General features: G+C 40.5%; 3 protein-coding genes across 6 annotated transcripts in view; 1 reads left to right on the top strand and 2 right to left on the bottom strand.

Annotated features, from left to right (window-relative positions):
- Nucleotides 1–1,454: 1,454 nt before the first annotated feature.
- ewsr1b (EWS RNA-binding protein 1b) lies at nt 1,455–9,651 on the bottom strand. 3 transcript variants are annotated; one of them, XM_072387939.1, is made up of 15 exons: nt 9,583–9,651; nt 9,088–9,124; nt 8,720–8,771; nt 8,452–8,599; nt 8,140–8,341; nt 7,783–8,036; nt 7,509–7,665; nt 4,361–4,398; nt 3,759–3,788; nt 3,550–3,665; nt 2,987–3,116; nt 2,774–2,884; nt 2,464–2,590; nt 2,008–2,364; nt 1,455–1,850 (listed from the first exon to the last, which is right to left on the bottom strand). In XM_072387939.1, the coding sequence occupies exons 1-15, from the start codon at nt 9,596–9,598 to the stop codon at nt 1,814–1,816; spliced, it is 1,812 nt and encodes a 603-aa protein (XP_072244040.1). In that variant the 5' UTR covers nt 9,599–9,651; the 3' UTR covers nt 1,455–1,813. The 3 variants fall into 3 exon arrangements, with proteins under 3 accessions (XP_072244040.1, XP_072244039.1, XP_072244038.1); XM_072387938.1 differs by having other exon boundaries at nt 4,361–4,395; nt 7,783–8,042; XM_072387937.1 differs by having other exon boundaries at nt 7,783–8,042.
- A 1,328-nt stretch (nt 9,652–10,979) lies between these two features.
- On the top strand, nt 10,980–13,920 carry rhbdd3 (rhomboid domain containing 3). The gene is made up of 5 exons (XM_072387942.1): nt 10,980–11,529; nt 11,613–11,996; nt 12,452–12,578; nt 12,684–12,935; nt 13,068–13,920. Exons 1-5 carry the CDS (start codon nt 11,367–11,369, stop codon nt 13,234–13,236), a joined length of 1,095 nt encoding a protein of 364 aa, XP_072244043.1. The 5' UTR covers nt 10,980–11,366; the 3' UTR covers nt 13,237–13,920.
- Nucleotides 13,921–14,186: 266 nt separating this feature from the next.
- Nucleotides 14,187–17,746, bottom strand: part of emid1 (EMI domain containing 1) — a 54,878-nt gene continuing 51,318 nt past the window's right edge. The window contains exons 16-17 of one of the 2 annotated variants that reach the window (XM_072387940.1): nt 16,176–16,266; nt 14,187–14,792 (exon numbers count right to left, since the gene is read on the bottom strand). In XM_072387940.1, coding sequence (XP_072244041.1) covers nt 14,659–14,792; nt 16,176–16,266 — 225 coding nt within the window. In that variant the 3' untranslated portion in view covers nt 14,187–14,658. Of the gene's footprint in view, nt 14,793–16,175; nt 16,267–16,444; nt 16,530–17,746 lie in introns of both variants that reach the window. The other variant, XM_072387941.1, reaches the window with a different exon arrangement.

A 17,746-nucleotide genomic window follows, 5' to 3' on the forward strand; every position in this document is an offset into this window, starting at 1 on the left:
TTAAACTTTGATACACCTTTAATTTAAAAGTTCAAAGCTTCCCGACTGGGCCAACAGTTCTTCCGAAAAAAATCTTTGGCCTCCCTCTTTATAAGAATAACCACGGTCACTCTTCAAGTGTGACTGTTTGAATTTACGCACAGCCTATGCAAAGAGGGAGGGTTTGTTTTTATTTGAAAAAGAGGGATGTCTGTTTAAGAGAGGAAAAGAAAGGAGGGGAGAGAGGGGGCGGAAGAGAGAGAAGTGGGAGAAGGTGGGGGTTGATGAGATCATTTGCTGGGCCGAGATGAATCAGCTTTTTCTGCAAATAAAAAAAGAAAAGAGGAGCGCAAAGAAGAGAATTCACCTCGATTAATTGACAACTGATCTAACAACTGATCGCAGTCCAGGGGGTTCTGCTTTAAGATGCAAGGTGTGGTCGGGCCCCAAACCTCTCTGAGAAATGTACTCAGAGCGGTGAGGCGAAGAAAGAAATAAGACAGCTCCGTAAGGAAGTCAGGAACGGAAAGGGGACGAGAGGAACTGTATTTAAAAGGTTTTATTTAGACAAGCAACAGAGTGTTTCACTGTAGAACTCCAGATGTTTAGTTGGTTATCTGTAGATGCATGAAAAAGAAAACCATAAGACAGCCTTTATGACCATGTGTTTGACAGATGCTAGAAGAAAAAACAAAAAAAAACACCGTCTGTGATTAATAACACTGCTTGAATACCATTAAGGGTATGCTGTTCAGTTAAAAAAAAAAAAAAAAAAAAGATGCAATGAGAAACGTTAAGTTTAAAAAAAGAATTTTAACAGCAGGAGGCCCTTTTCTCCTGTTTTAGGTTAATGCAAAGGTTTCACTTCCTGTTAAACGGATTAATCTGAGGGCAGATTTGGGTTAATTAATCATTTGAAAGTCACAAATTGTTTATTAATTCAACAATAAAAAACTCATACAGATTTAAAGCTGCTTACTTAAAATTAAGAAACTAAGAAGTTTCGGTCCAACCAGCACCACCTACCGGCCAGAGGAGGAACAACAGGAGCTTCTCAGAATTAAAGATGTGAGCTTTCTACTAGAAACAGAAACGGCCATAATATGTTATGAACTTTCTGGAGGGAAATCCCCTAAATATAGAAAGGGGAAAAAACGCTGTGGCACAAGGCTTCTGCTTAAAAAACACCTAAAAGCCCAACATATCCCACCTCAGGGTGAGACGACATGTGACACTTCTGAGTCTTCATTGGAATTTGGTCCAAAGCATAAAAAAATAAAATAAAAACAATTCCAACTTCATCTCCTCCACAGAAGCCACATTTGTAGCACATGTAACTCCATCTCAGTCATGAAGTACGGTCACACCTGCACAATAAAATGCTGATACAATAATAGTGCACATTTCTTAAAGTCTATCTTCTGCATAATTGTACACCGGAGTGATCAGAGGTCGATAGGAACTGCAAACACAACTTAAAACATCAAATCAGTAAAATTTTATTTCCCAAGTTTGTCATCATACAATTGTGAGTTTTGGGAAAAGGGAGGTAATTACATTAACTAATGAAAAATATTGCATTTTACGATACAATGGTCAAAGCTACTCTGCATATTAAAAAAAAGAAAAGAAAAGAAAACATGCAAAATACAGGATGCAGCAGAAACATGAATAAACTAAGAACAAAAATGGAACCACAAGTTGACTAAACTGCACTGGTTGTATGAAAGCAGTTCTGTAACCATCAAAATATGGAATCATAAATAAAAAAAAACAAAACAACAAAACTTTTAAAAATCAAATTCCACAACAGGAACAATCAAGAAGTTTTCCTTCAGTAGGGTCGCTCTCTTCGCTCCTGGCGATGGTCCCTGAACAGAACAAGATAAATGTGAGATCTTCATAACATAACAAACATTCATTCTTCAAACCATTGGCACCCAGTGGCTGGTTTTATCATGAAGGTGAGTCGTACAGAAACTACTCGAGGCTCAAACTTTAGTTTACTGTAAAGGACATAAATCCTACCTCATATCCATCTTGCCACCTGGTGGCCCCATCCCTCTTCCACCTCTGCCACCCATCCGGTCCATAGGTGGTCCTCCACGCCCGGCCCCGCGGAAGCCACCCCGGTCCATTCCACCGCGCCCTCTGAATCCACCACGGTCACCCCCCCAGCCTCCACGGAATCCTCCGGGGCCACCTGGGCCTCCAACTCCTGCTGGCCCACCGCGGTCCATACCTCTGCCTCCACGCATTCCCATCCCACCTCTGCCTCGGTCCCCTCCAGGAGGAAATGGAGGGCCGCCACCCATGCCCTCCGGCTTGGGAGCTTTGCACTGGTTACACTCCATCCTCCAGGCGAAGTTCTGGTTGCCACAACCCCTGTGAGCACAGACCAATAGATCAGTCAAAAAACTATTCCAGAAGCAAAAATACATGGAAAGAATTCAAAACCCGAAGGCAACATTAGGATAAACATACGGATTGGGACACTCCCAGTCTCCTGCTCTCTGCTGCATGTTGCCTCCTGTGGGTCCACCTCTGCCCATACCTCGTGGACCGCCTCGTGGGCCAAACCCACCGCGGTCTCCTCCACGGCCCATCATACCTGAGAAGTAAGAGCAATCTATTACAGCACTTCTGTTTGTTGCAAATAGTTCCAACATAAAACACGGTTCACCTTCAGGTTTGTTACGTAAAGCTAAAGAACCACAATAGTTCCAAGTGTGATCTCACATATGAACCTACAGTGGCATCAAATGGCAAATTAACAAATGTGGCTAATATTTACCTCCACGGCCCATCATGCCATCTCGCATGGGCATGCCACCTCTCATTCCACCCATCATGGGTTTTCGGCGTGCCATGGACACCTTGAGCCTTCGGCCTTGGAACTCTTTTCCTGTAATTGAGAATCAGTTCAACCATTCAGAGCTGTCTTTTGGATAAATGCATTTCTCCAGTATTTGCTTTAGGGGGTGATGTGCCGTGTGTAAAGGCTCACCGTCAAAATGCTCCACAGCTGCTTTGGCACAGATGGGTTCCTCATAGGACAGAGTGGCATCTCCCTTTGGCTTTCCTGAGTCCTTATCCGTGTAAATGTTGATCGCAGGCTGGCCAAGTCTGCGATTAATCTTGATAGACAGCAAGAAATACAATTCAGTTTCTAAATGACTTGCAGCCATATTTTAACTGTTTCAATCTAAAGACGGGAGCAATTGATTGAAAATGGGTACACAGTCACCCATTCATACGAGTTAAAGGCAGGAGACTTCCTGTATGAGGCGAGCGGTGAATGGAAGCACAAAGGAACACGATGCAAATATTATTTTGCATAAATCACAGACGTGTTTACAGGATGACCCACTTTTCTGTAATAATAAGATATCAGCCATAGCAAATAAGAGGAAAACACCCTACAGGGAAGCAGAAGAGTATAAAGCAGCAAGTGATACCGGCTTTAAATCACATGAGTTCACCATTTTAATTTAGACTTAATATTGGCCGGGTTATCTCTGCTGAACACCTGGTCCGGTTCAACTGGATTCAAACCTGCGTTACTCTTACCCTTATTGGGCCGACATGTTTGAAGAACTCTGCCATTTCCTCCAAGTTAGCCTTTTCGGTCAACCCTGTGATGTAAATGGTACTGTTCTCAGAGTCATCCTGCTCTTCTGGCCGTCCTACAAGCAAAAAGAGAAAAAGAAAACTCCAAACATCCATTTCAACTTCGCCGTGAACCTGCAGCAGGGAGGTTTTTTTGAGGTTCCACTCACCCATGTCGCGGTCATCGCTGTTCATAGGTCCTGTAGTCCAATCAGTCGAGGAGGAAAGAAAGATTGAGAGAAGTCAGTGCTTGGAACTGAAATCAAGTAGAAAACACCTGAGAAATGCTACAAAACACGATCCAGACATTTTCTTATAGAGGCATGACTCATACTGGGAAGTTGAAAAAAAATTTTGTACCTTATGGTACACAATTCCCACAAATGATATGTTGAATTGAAAATAGAACACCTCAGACCCTTTGGCAAATATTTGTGTCATTTGAAAAGCCTTTAAGACCAGTAAGAAATCCTCAAAAAAATTGGTTTCGCTCATTTGTTAGAGCAGCAACAAACACTTAAATGTGTCATTAACCTGTCAAAATCTTGCCAAACCATAAGCAGTGACTGAATTGTATGAAGTACCCCAGAGAAAATGGTCTTAGGCATAAACATAAATAAAAGAATTTCCCAAATATTCCAATATTTTCAGATGCTTTTGTGTGAATAAATTTTGCATACCACAATGTAACACATCAATACTCGAAGGAAATTCGCCCCAAAAAAGTTTATGGCTTTGCAAGGACTAACCAGTGTAATACTCGTTAACTTACCACCAGGCTTACTGAAGCCACCTCTGTCTCCAGCGCTGCTATGGGGGAATAAATGGAGATATGAAGGCGTTTCCCTTTTACAGCCACTTCCATGGCTCGAGCAAAGTGGCTTGATTGAGGGAGTAATCAAAACATTCTAACTAACCGGACAGCAGCTTAAATAACTTCCCAGAATTATAAATACACAATCTAACTGAGGGGAAACGTATCAGCTACGTGCCATTCCTTAGCTATCCAAGTACAAGTTTAGTGACAGTTTGTAGTAGAAGATACATTTGTTAAAAGTATTAATGACTAACATGTTTTCAATGCCTTTTAAAATGTGTTAAATCCGAAACATTTGTACACAGACAGAATGATTTCAGATGCACTGACGGCATACATGTCGTACCCGAAAAAACAAAAGAAAAAAAAAGAAAAAGAAAAGGCCATCACCTTAAAAACATTACTTGTACATTACAGCCGCTTTAGTTTTAGTTTTAAAAAGACAATGCATCTGAAATTTCACAAGAGTAATGTGATCACATTCACCAAGTAATAAAACAATTTAAAATATATGTATATATAAACACACACATATCACAAAATTGAAGATAACTAACACCAAATAAATTAAATAAATAAATGTTTACAGCTTTTTCAAAAGGTTACGTCAAATTAAAAACAAAGACTTGGTCTCTTCATATACCCATCATGCTTATAACAAAATAACCACCATCCTCAGTTCTTGAAAAAAGGCAGACTTCGAATCTTTGTTTAAGCTCCTTCCTGCTGCTTAAGCTGGCGACTCTGCACTGAGTACAGATACTTTTTAGAGAAAAGATGCTTTTAAATGGCTCTCACTGTTACCTGTACGGTATAAATGTGACAAAGCATGTTAAAAAGTGCTCAAAAGAAATTGATCAAACATTTGTATTCCAAACCACAAAAGCAATGTAAAACATTTCAAAATGACAGTGACCCACAAGACCCCCTCCCGCACCCCCCCATCAGTACCTGTGCAAAGCTAAAACTGTGCTGAAGTGCCTTAAAACCAGTTCATGGAACAGCTCAATTTACAGCTAAGTGTACCGAGTACTGTATTCAGTCGGCCATTTTATTTATTTGTTTATTTATATATATTTTTTTAAATACTCACCCTTACTTTAGTGGTTTCATTTAAGTCCTTATTGAAAATACTTTTGATGCATTTGTGTGACTGCATGACCAAAAAACCCCCCAAAAACTAAAAAAAAAAAAAAAAAAAAAAAAAAGCGTACCCAAAAAACCCCACAAAAGTTTGTTGGTGAACCAGAAACAAAATCTAGAGACCAAAAAATTATTTGCACCGATTCAAACCTGAGCTTTAAAAAATAAATAAAATAATAATAATTTTAGAGCCACAAATATATACTAAAACCTAGCAAATATTCATATAAAACCAACAGCCTCCTAAGAGCCACATTAACTCAGTTTTTCATCTTCTCACTCCTCAGTATTAGAGTTGTAGTAATGAGTCTAAACCAAAACAATTGTGCAGTAAAACCTCGGATCACCTTAATACCCCTCAAGACTCTTAAAACCCTTCAAACCCTCTTTGAAGGAAGCTAAATGTCAGCAATTTTTATATAGAGGCGGGGGGGTGTTAAATAGTGAATACCAACAGGGAAAACCCCCCCTGACTGTTTCACAGCTAATCTGCAACATCAGCAAACCTGACTTTCATTCCAGTAAGAGTTTGTGCACCCAGGACCAGGTCAATAGACTTAATCTCATTTTCATGGGAGATTTGTACATCAGTGACTCATTCAATGAAAAAAGAGGAATGTGCACCAGAAAGCTGGTTGTTTCCATTCTGAGGTTGAAGCCAAGCCCTCGACACCATAAATCCTTGGACTGATAACATCTAACAAATGAGCCATTGACCGTTCTGAGAAGATTGTTGACAGTTTAGAGGTTTGATGATGTACACTGTGTTTGTACCATGACCGAGTTCAGCCTCACTAAGTTAGTTCTCATTAGGAGGTATGACATCACAAAGCGATGCCGGTAGATTTTGAGTGTACAACTCAGAAAGTTAAGCTTGGATTGTATAAATCTGTGAATGTTGTGACCTCATAAGTTTTCAATTCTAACTTGTTTTGCTTGGATAGTTATTGAAACACTGACCACAAAAACACAAAGATTCAAATACCTCTTTTTGATTACTTAATGATGTCATCAAGTTTAATCTCTTAGGAACAACGTATGAAATACAAATAAAAATAAGGCAATAAAGCCGAGAAGCAAAGTGTTCTCTTCACTATTTTTGGCTCACTGAAGTTGATGTTTAATGTGCTGCCATGTTTGACTGCTATTTTCATGGTTAAATGTTCATACTTTGGTATCAATCCCTCAAACCAGTGCAACCCTGCAAAAAACACCCTGAAAATACCAAATAATTGAGGCAAAAAAATCTGGATGCTGTATTTTGACCCAAATTGACACGAGTAAAACAAACTAGAAAGTGTATTTTATGGCAATACTTGCAGGACTAAATTTTAGTGAAGTACTCATAATGCCTGGAAAACAGTGAGAGACTTGCTAAATTTCTAACTGCAGTTGTCCAATAATAAGAGCATCATGCATAAGTGCATGAACCTTCTTTAAAGGAATTCAATCGATTTATAATTGGATCTATATACAAATGTTCTTGTTAAGACACTCGCCCTCAAAAATAAAGATATGAACTCTTGACCTTCCAATCTATCCCAAAAGTGACCCATAAAAGAAAACTTGTTGTAGAATAGGAGCTACTCAGTCTAATGTTTGTGCACAGGACTCTGAGCAAAACGTAAGAATCAATTTGTGGGAAAAAAGGGAAACTCTTACCTTTAACCAAAAGAGAAGCAGGGCTGAGAGAAACTGGACTATGGGGTCGACACTTTATTCATGCAATTCTGGTTCTTCTGTATTAAAAGGAGCTACCCATAATTCATCAGCGCTGACTGCTAATAAATTATGACTTTTTCCATACCTTGGGACAATTAATTTGCATAAACTGGTTGGCACATTAGTTTGGTTTTTCAACCACTTCTGAAAAGACTTCTCTCAGCACTGCTCCAAATGGTAAAAATCACCTGCAGAGTCAAAATAAAAATTAGATCACATGCTAAGGAAAAACACTTACCCCATTCCACGCCCCATGCCTCGCCCACGATGCATCATTCCGCCTCTGTCAAAGCCGTCTCTGCCAGGGCCCCTGCTGTCTCCTCCCCCAGGGTACCTTCCAGACTCAGAGCCAGGGTAACCAGAACCTCCACCCTGGCCGTCCTGTCTGTAGTTATCTACAAAAAGGCAATACAGGTGCATCGGTCAAAGTGTGTTTGTAGTGATACTAAAACAAACCATTTTAATGAAGATCCAAATACAGCAGATAAGAAAGGATGCAATGTAAAGCTTACTGTAATGGCTGGATTGACTGTAACTGGGGGGTCCACCTTGTTGGTTGTACTGACTGGCTGGGGGCTGCCCATAGGAACCAGCAGCCTGAGGGGGGTAAGCAGGAGGAGCTTGTTGCTGCTGTGGTGTCTGCTGTTGGTAGCCCTGTTGCTGGCTGTAGCCCGCCTGTTGACCCTGGTAACCAGGCTGTTGCTGTCCATATGATGCCGGCTGGGAGTAGCTGCTTTGGCTGTAGCTAGCTGGTTGGCTGTTAGCACTGTAACTGAATGAGACAGGGCAAAGTCAGGGCACTATGTTAACCCGCACCAGCGCTACTTTACAATTCAATTATCATGTTGGTCTAGCCTACAGACACGTACCTCTGAGGTGCCGTGGGAGCAGCCTGCTGACCATATCCAGGGTAGGCAGACTGGGCGGTGTACCCTGGCTGAGAACCATAAGACTGGGAGGCAGCTGGAGTAGCAGCAGCAGCAGCTGGAGTACTGTCATAACCACTGGCTCCATAACCCTGGGCTGATTGTGAGTAGCCATGAGTAGTAGACTGAGCAGCAGGATAGCCAGCTGTAAAAAAAAAAAAAACAACATACATTTCCCACATAATGTTAATAGTTGGAACACGCTAAGAGATGCGCATCAAAATAAGAATAATGCTGTTCTTATAAGTCACTGACCTGATGCCTGTTGGCCATATGTGGACCCATACTGTTGCTGCTGCTGAGGATAGCTACCAGCTGCGGGTGTTGTCTGGGTGTAACTGCTGTCAGCAGCAGCAGCAGCAGGTTGGGCATACGATCCATAGCTCTGCTGGCCATAGCTTTGCTGAAGGAAAAAAAAAACACCCTTTGATTTTCAGCATTTTCAACCTTATGAGTATAATGACAACTGGTAGAGGAAAGAGCAGGCCATCACAAACAAGTGACCCCTTTCTATTCAACGTACCTGTGCCGACTGTCCATAACTTTGTGATGGCTGGGCAGCATATGAGGCATACCTGTAAAAGAAATGCAAATAAATCTTAACGGAAGTTGTAGGGTCCCCCTCACCCTAGAAAGAATCCCATGGCACACATTTTAAAAAGGTTTAATTCAAAGCTACAAGTAATTTTCTCCATATGCACAGGTCAAGACACTTCAATACATTGATCTATTGAACTTATTCAATTTGAAAGACTTCAAATGAATAACATAGCTTTTTTTCTTAAGCATCCCCCTCGATCCACTTCACTTACACAATCATCTCACTGAAGGCTTAAAAAAACATAATAAATAAATATATCGTCATTTAAAAATGTAATTAAAGAGTCTTACCCCTGCTGAGCACCTGCCTGATTATAGGAGCTGTAATCTGTAAAAAACAAGAGTAAAGAGTCGGTTATAGCTTTTTGCAGGCTTAACTTTCGAACAAAACATCCTTCGCGCGCGCGGAGCACGTTACACAGGCCCGGTTTGAGGTCGCCATTCGATAGAAAGGTAACGCTAACTAGCAAATGAATAAGCAATAAGCGGATTTAAAACTAACAGAGGCATTGGCAAAAAAAAATTTTATATGCACCCGACTGAATCTGCTGATTCACTGTAAACCCAACAAAGAAAGAAACCACCCGGCAGAAAACCGCATTGACTCAATGAGCTAAAAAGACTAGGCCGTCCACGGAATGCTAACTGCGTTCACGGTACAAAACAAGATGAAAAACTGCAATATACGTACATATCTGCATTATGATCAGATAATACATCGAATTGCATTGTATATCTACGAGATTTCGTGGAGAAACGTAATAACAATAGAAATTCCACACTCACCCGGAGCTGACGCCATTTTAGTAAGCCCGTGCAAAACGACTGGACAGAGTTGGCTGCTGAAGAACGGTTCTTCTCTTCGCAGAAAAAAATACGTAATCTCGCGAGATAAAAAGAGCAGAGGCGGTGCCTCTGTGGAATGTCACAGAGCGGTTTGATAATGAAAACGTTTTTAAGATTTTTTTTTTACTGTACACAGTAAAGAAAAATACTTTTTACCTAAAAACATTTATCTGACACTTGCGGTTGCTATAATTACGTTTCAAGACTCAAACGTCTAAAACTTGTGAATGGTTAAATGTTCAATTGTTTCGGCAATAGAAGAGAAATAAGAGCTTGATTGATTTTCATTGTTGTGAAAACCATGTAGATTTTGAACTATTTGCCGTTTAATCTTTTTAAATGTGTGATTTTACGTCTGCAACTTTCAATAATTTGTTTGTTTGGAAATTTGGACAAATCTAAAATTGCAATGTGTTACTCAGAGCTCTCATACACTTATTCATTCTTACAAAACAACCAGTTAATTGACAAAATAATCAAAAGATTAAGCCATTCTCAAAAATGAATGTTACTTGCAGCCAGATATGTAAATAGGTGATTTCCATTTCTATCACTGAAACCTGAAATATGGGCTTTGTCGTTTAATGTAATGTTTTTTTTACATACTTGAAATGTAGTCTCATAATTGTACTTGTATATTTTCCTTACATAGTACTTTTATTATGGAAATTATTTGTACTTGTAATTGAGTATTTTATTTGTATGATCTAAGTAAAGCCTCAATTATTACTCACACTAATGGGAACCTCACCTGAGCTCAACAGGGTAATAAAAGGAAACAGACTTAATCATTTCAAGAAGTTGTAAACCATTTAAATGAGAGTCACTTAGTATGTTAGGAAACAGTAGTGAGAGTACATTTTCCAAGTTATCTTTGAAGTTATGTAATTTGTTTGGGCATTTTAATTTTACATGAGCTGGTGCACATGCACTTGGGAGACTTGGGGAGTTTTTTAAAATATTTGTTTGGAGAAATGTCTTTTCTAATTTTTTGTCCAATAGAAATCATATATGACATGCTTTGAAAACACACACAGTTTTTAAAAATGTTGTTAAAAAAGCTCAATCTTGACAAACTACAACTTAATACATACAGACATATAAGCCCACTCTATCATTTGAGTAACATCTTACTTACAAGTCACCACAATATAGTGAATTAATGACCAATTATCCAGAAACCTAAGTTGTTAAATTTTTTTTCGCTAGAAACCAACACATACTTAAACGATTTTGATGTCAAATATTCTTTCTGCACAGATTAACCTGTCGCCAGTATGTCCGCTAGATGGCGGTAAAGCCTTTTCACGATACCATGACGGTGTAAATACAGAGACGAAGAAGATGCTTGCGGAAGTTGGATCCGTTTGGATTTCTCTATATTTTCGGACAGTATTCTTCCTCAAACATGTACCATATTTGTATTTAGGATGTTGATATTTTTAAATATTAGCTAAACTCACAAGTTCTCAGTTTGTTCTTCTCCATGTCATTAGTAGAGGGAGGTAAACTAAAACAAACTGTAGTCAGTGTAGTGACCTCAGGTGTGGGTTAGATTATTGTTATCATGAATTTATCTCTTATTCTCTTGTAATGAGAAGCCGGTAATGTTATATATCTATAGGCTTTTCATGTCGGATACTTCTCATATCATGATCGCTGACAGATGTCTGTTTACCAGACTTATTTTAGAGTAGATAAGAGCCTGAAGCTGATGATAAAAAATGCTGAGTCGAATCATGTCAGTGAGGTTTTGGTTTGGATCAGATCGCCCTGGATTCTGCCTGGGAACATCTTTACTGATAACACTGATGCTGCTGATGTATGCTGTGGGCATCCAGGCTAGTCTCAGTTTAGGCCCAGGAGGAGACTTTCCAAGGTTCAGAGGTAACTCATCTTTATCAGTTTGCAAGCAGCTGCATTCCAGAGTTGTTCAATTAAAGGCAAATAATTGCCTGTCTCCTCCTCAGATGTGTTTCTGTATGCTCTGAGTCATGATGACCTGCCCTCTCTGCTGGTCAGCTTTGCTCTTCTGCTGCTGTTTGGACCCTGTCAGGAGCGTCGCTGGGGAACAGTCTCCTTGTTGGTCCTCTCCCTCCTCACAGTGATCATACTGCCTTTATTTTACACCCTGGTCCTCTTCGTGGGTGGCGGTGATGCGAGTCGGATCTATGGTTTCTCTGCTACCCAGCTGGCTCTGTTTACAGCGCAGTGTCGACAGACGACTCAACGAAGGCTTCTGAGGTGTTTGCCAGTCTGGTTCCTCCCCTGGCTTCTTCTGCTGCTGGGCCTGCTGCTGCTGCCGGGGACACCTGCCCTGCTTCACTTCTGTGCAATATGCTTAGGACACAACTGTATCCTTTTCTGTTTTTAAAGCCCATCAATGCTTGCTGAAATTATGAGAGGTACAATTCACTTTAATAGTTTTTTAAAGCTTTTTTCTCTGAGTTTCACTGACTAGACTTCTATTTGGGAGTGCACAAGCTTTCCCAGTTTTGCAAATTTTCCGTTAGTTTTTCTGAACTTTTGCATTTTTTGCTGTCATTTTGCTTCTTTTTACTTTCTTTTCATATGTTGTTTTTTTGTTTCTCTGTGAGCTATACATTGTGTCCTAGATAAGACCTGACGCACCCTGACTCTTCAGGCCCCTTGTCCTTTGCCCATATGGCTAATTCACTAATCTCTCCCCGAATTATATATGTGTGATTGGCTTCTTATGGTTCAAGCTTGAAGTGTCCTACCACAACAAGTCTATCGCATTTATTTTAATTTCCAAGTCTTTCTTAAGAATACTTAATGTAACTTTCAGATCGTCAGCCTTTTATTGGGATGTTACAGGAATTGGAGGAGTCCAGGGTTTTGGATTTCATTCCTGAGTGGATGTATGTTCCAACTTCAGCCAGGTTCAGATTGCCAACCCATGCAACCTCACAGAGGTGTTGTAACTTTTATTCAAACTGAAATTTTCATTGAATGTTCATGGCCACTGTCAGCATGCATTGCTGTGGCAGATTTCATGATTTCTTTGTTTTTTGTTTCAGATCACTTCCCCAGTTGTTTCCTGCAGATCAGGCAACAACTTCCCAGATGAGGAATCCCACAGCTTTCAACCACCCCCCATGGATGGACCCGTTGCCTGCTTGGATAACGGAGGAGTCTGCTGCACTGTCTGAGGCAGAGGTGCTGGAGGAGCAGATGCTAAGAGCAGGAATACTGGCGTCATTACAGGATGCTCCTGAGGTGGACCCTGATGCAAAAGTCGAAGTGCCCAAATCATCCGTTTCCTCTCTACGGTTAGTAATGAATTTTTAATATTTTTTTTTTATCATGGGTAAATATGTGCTTTTCTTAATAATCATATTTCTCAAATGCAATTTGTGTACTTAAGCAATCATTCAAAGGTTCTTGCTGATGTTTCCCATCAGACTTCAACAGCTGGAAAAGATGGGCTTCCCCACAGAGAAGGCAGTAGTGGCATTAGCAGCATCAAAGCAGCTAGATGGCGCCATCTCCCTTCTTATTGAGGATGGCGTTGGGGAGCAAGCTGTGGTGGTATCGAAGGGAAAGAGCCCCCTGGCACCACGAAGTACCTAAATGGTCTCACACTCCTGCACCGTGTCTGTTACAGTGTTTGTACTTCACGGGACACACATTATGCTTGGGTTTTGCTGAGCTTCAGTATTTTCCCTGTGGGTTACATGTAGAAACTGTTTTTAATGATCAAAAGCATTCTGGAAAAGAGGGGTATGACACACTGGGCTGCTTTCTGTTTAAGTACACATGCAAACTATTTGAGACAGTTTCTGTTTCTGGACATCAGAGAGAGCAGATGTGTTTAATTTATGTTAGAAAAGTTTTTAATGAATACTTCTGTACCACAAATGAAAACGGGTGACGATGTTAAAATAAAATTAAAAAAAAAAAAAACATCCATATTTTATTACACTGAACAGGATTATCTTAACACAGTAACACATTTGCAAGGAAAAAAAGTTCAAAATATGAAATGGTTACACAACAGCTTACATCACAAACTACAAATGATCATTTAAATAGTTTCACAATTACTTTGATATAAGATGAAAAGTATTTTCATCAGAGCAGTTTTACAACACAACAGTGGCAAAAACAGGTTCAAGTTCCATTAACAGTTTCCTCTGTGTGTTTGTGTGTGTGTGTGTGTGTGTCAGAGTTTAAAATGTTGAGATGGTAAGCAGAGTTTGCAAAGAGCTGTTTCCAGACCGCAGCATCATGACATGTAACTGTTTGTGCACGTTTTCTATGGACTAAAAAAAAGGCTTCAGTCTCTCACCAGTTCATACTTTAAAGGGGGAAAACGCGCACACCGGAAAACTACAAATCACTGTTAGCAACACATCGCTCACGTAGAGCAGAGATGACTTCATCTTTTTAGTGCACTACATAACACTGAGTCAAACAATACGATAGAAGTATAACAAAATGAATACTAGAGGAGGTTTGTCTGTAATTAATCATGTCTACCAAACTGTACATGCTCGTTATACTTAAATAACAGACCCTTATTTCTTTTTTTTTTATCAGATTGCAGTTATATGTGAAAGAAATACAAACTCTAATCCAGTCTTCTCACATCTGATTTCTCCTTCACTTAATTTCTCTAAATGACCCTTTTTTTGTCCCCAAGACGTTAGAAGAGCACCGTAGATGATTCGGATTTTCCTTTTTTTCAAACATGACTATTGTTCATTTGTCTTCAGTTCTGTAGCTGAAGACGCAAAAAAAATCTACAAGCAGCTGTTTGGAGCATTTTAAGGGTTTGGTTTTGGCGCTGAGGGGAGGGGGGGGGGGGTCAAAGTAGCTGTAAGGTTGCCGATGAAGCGGGGCAATGTAGAGTATCAGTGGAGTTTCCCTGAGGTGTCCCCCATCCTAAATCTGATAAAAGAGCCCAGATACGGTCTGAATCTGTTGAGTGCCGATGAGACCTATAGGAGGGGAAGTCAACCCAGCCTGTGATCCTCAGGGTGAGCGGGGGCGCTACTTCCCTCGAGCCTTGGTGTCGGAGGACAGAGGGGAAGCAAGTCGATGTGGAAGTACACCTGCTCGCTTATCTCTGTAGAAACTAGGGGAGGAGGTGCCAAATGGTCCATCCCCAGACCCTAGATCAGGCTCTGTTGAAGAAAGACAGCAGTTGGAACGGGGCCTCCGTGTCCATCAGTTTGTGCAGACATGTGCACTGTATAGTCCAGATGCATGTCTACACTTAACCTGCAGGCACCATCAATGGCTTCTTTTTTCGATTGTGATGGTGCTTTAAAATGATTTGCTAACTACACTGCTGTTGAGGAGGTACATCTGATAACATGGACATGCAAAAGGTGTGTTTTTCTTCTCAATAATCATTAATACATGTTGTGATATTCTGTATCAGCTACATTCTTTTTCTTTTTGGTAGAAGGCAAATCTCTGTGATGGAGGAATCCCAAATATCAGAGTGATGGAGGCAGGGGTTATTCATCAAGTTACAGAGGTGGTCAGATTTGCAATTTTAGCCTAAATTCTTGGAGGAAATTCTTTGGTCTTCCTGCAAACTTTTGGATGATATTTTGTCATTTTATGCAAATCTGTGGCTTTTAAAGAAGATCACAGACCAAGTGATCGAATAATAATAAAAAAAAAATCTATGAGAAATAGTAAGAGAGCTTTTTATTGTGTTATCCCTCAACAAGAATTTTATTTTCACATCAACTCACAGAAGCAAGTCATCTTAGTCACAAACATTATGCCTCGTTTGACATTTTCAGTCAGAAGCCACAGGCCAGTTTCTGTTAGATGAAACAGTCTGTGGCCTTAAAACTGCACAGATGTCCACACAAGTTATTTATAAAGCAAGACAACTGCTTCACTAAACTGATGTTCGCATTTTTGGAGCAGGGAATTTTCCAAATTCGTAAAAAACCTGACGAGAATCTTATAGACCAAGCTGCTACGATGGGCAAAATGTTCATAATAAGTCTGACTCACTCATATTTTCTCTCTAATACTTAAGAATTTCTATCATGTAGATTAATCTTCCACCAAAGAAAAAGTAGATTGAAGATTTAAGATCGAAAGTTTAAAAAATTAAATGAAATTAGTTGAACTGATGTGGAAATTCCCTGCTGGTTTCTTAAAGTTGAATCATTTCAAAACACTGAAAAATGTCCACCACAGTTTCCATGCACCAACATCGCCCCTCTTTTTTTTTTTTTTGCTCCAACCAACAGTCAAAAACTCCCAAAAAAGCAAATGTTAAAAAGATATAAAGAAACTATGAATATCAAAGCATCCAGGTGTCATCTGTCATAGCAGGAGGTTGACGAAGACAGTTGATTTTAATATTTGTGCCGACATCAAAAGATTCTCCAAAGCAAAACAGTTCATGCAAAACATACATTTCTATTGATAGTTCAGTAACAAGTGGTTATTATCGTGCTTCTAACACTCCGTCGACCCTTTCTAGATATCAATGACATAAGTGAGGGTCGGCAGGACTGTGGGTGTCTCAGCGTTACCTGGCCAGATGATAGCCTCCAGCAGTGTCACCCTGCGAGACAGAAGCTCAAGGTCTGCCTGCAAGTCGTGGAACATCTGCAAGCTAATGTCCTATCAGAGAGTAGTGACAGGGGGACTGTGTGAGGGTGTGGAAACATCAGCCGGAGTCCTGGGGCTGCTCGCGACTGTTCCCACCCCCTGTCTTGGCAGTGAGGTACTGTGGCAGTATGAGCCCCCCTCAGCTTTGACCCCTGCCTAAAGCTGACCCTTCCTCAGGCCTCCTACTCACCATGAATACCGATCATAGTCTCAAGGATTAAAACCCTCTCGGCTAAGATCTTCAGCGCCTCTCTGATCTGATGTATTCCGTCCCCCTGTGAAGATAGATACAGCCGTCAAGGTAAAGAGCACAAGCTAAAGGACTGCTCGCCAAGATGCAAGTCATTTTTTTTCTCAATACAGTTCAGCAGTTAGAAGGTTAAAACAGTCCACATATCTGCCCAGCCCAATTTCCATTCCCCATATTTCTCTATGTCTCCCTCATTCTCTGAACATGCTGCTATAAGATGTCATTCTCTGCCATGCCGGGCTGGGCAACATCAGCATGCACATTACAGACCAGCATCAAACACAGTTGAATCATACTCTCCCGGTATACAGACATCATCATGCCATCTGGATTCTCTATGTAGGGTATCAGTTCAGAAAGGCAAGTATTTTCAGCTCCACAGTGTTCATTCTTAGCGCTGCAGACACAAAAGTTTCCAATTGTCATCTGACAGTGAAGCCAGTGTGGACTGACATCTAATCTGTCTTTTGTTAAAGGACAAGGCAGCGTCCTCACGAGACGTACTAAAGCAAACTAAAAGAAGTGGAACAAGAGACTTAAAGCAGACAGACACAGCTGAAAGAATCGGGATCTTGGAAAAAGGCACTTTGGACGGCCAGGTGAGTGATTATTTCTGAGCAATGTGCCGATGAAGAAGACAAACCAAGGACATGCTTCAAGTTTGAAAAAAGAAGGCAAAGTAACTAGCAGTTTGGCTCGATGGAAAAAGGTTTATGCAGTGTGGTGCTTGTCATGCGAGGCTGCATTGTGGAAAAAAAAAGAGGATAGCTGTATCCACTCCACTCACATCAGAGCACAACAACTCTAAACCCAACAGGACCCACCACTGACACATAATGGAGTGATTTGGCATATACATCCCACATGTTTTCTTTGTGGTTCGTTGAATCAATGTAAAATAAATTTGCATCAGTCGAATCTGGGTTTTTTTTTTCCCGTTTTTTTTTTTTGTTACATCACATGTATATGCCAAAAGTCAGATGCTGAAAAGGTGACCGTGAAGGGTAGCCATGGAGACAGTAGCTTGCAGAGGGAGTCAGACAGCTTTAGGGTCAAGAGGACAGTGTCGTAACAGGGGACAGCAGTCCGGAGCACACCCCGAGGACCAACACAAAATCAGACACATCAAACACTTATCGTACATACTCGAACATACACAGCAACAAAAAAAAAACCATATGTTTTATCAACAGGTACGAAGGTGTGGGCTGGAGAGAGAAAGAGGTGCAGATGAACACAACA

This window comes from Leuresthes tenuis, unplaced genomic scaffold (assembly GCF_036924035.1).
Source record: "Leuresthes tenuis unplaced genomic scaffold, fLeuTen1.0.hap1 SCAF_6, whole genome shotgun sequence".
Classification (NCBI taxonomy): domain Eukaryota; kingdom Metazoa; phylum Chordata; class Actinopteri; order Atheriniformes; family Atherinopsidae; genus Leuresthes; species Leuresthes tenuis.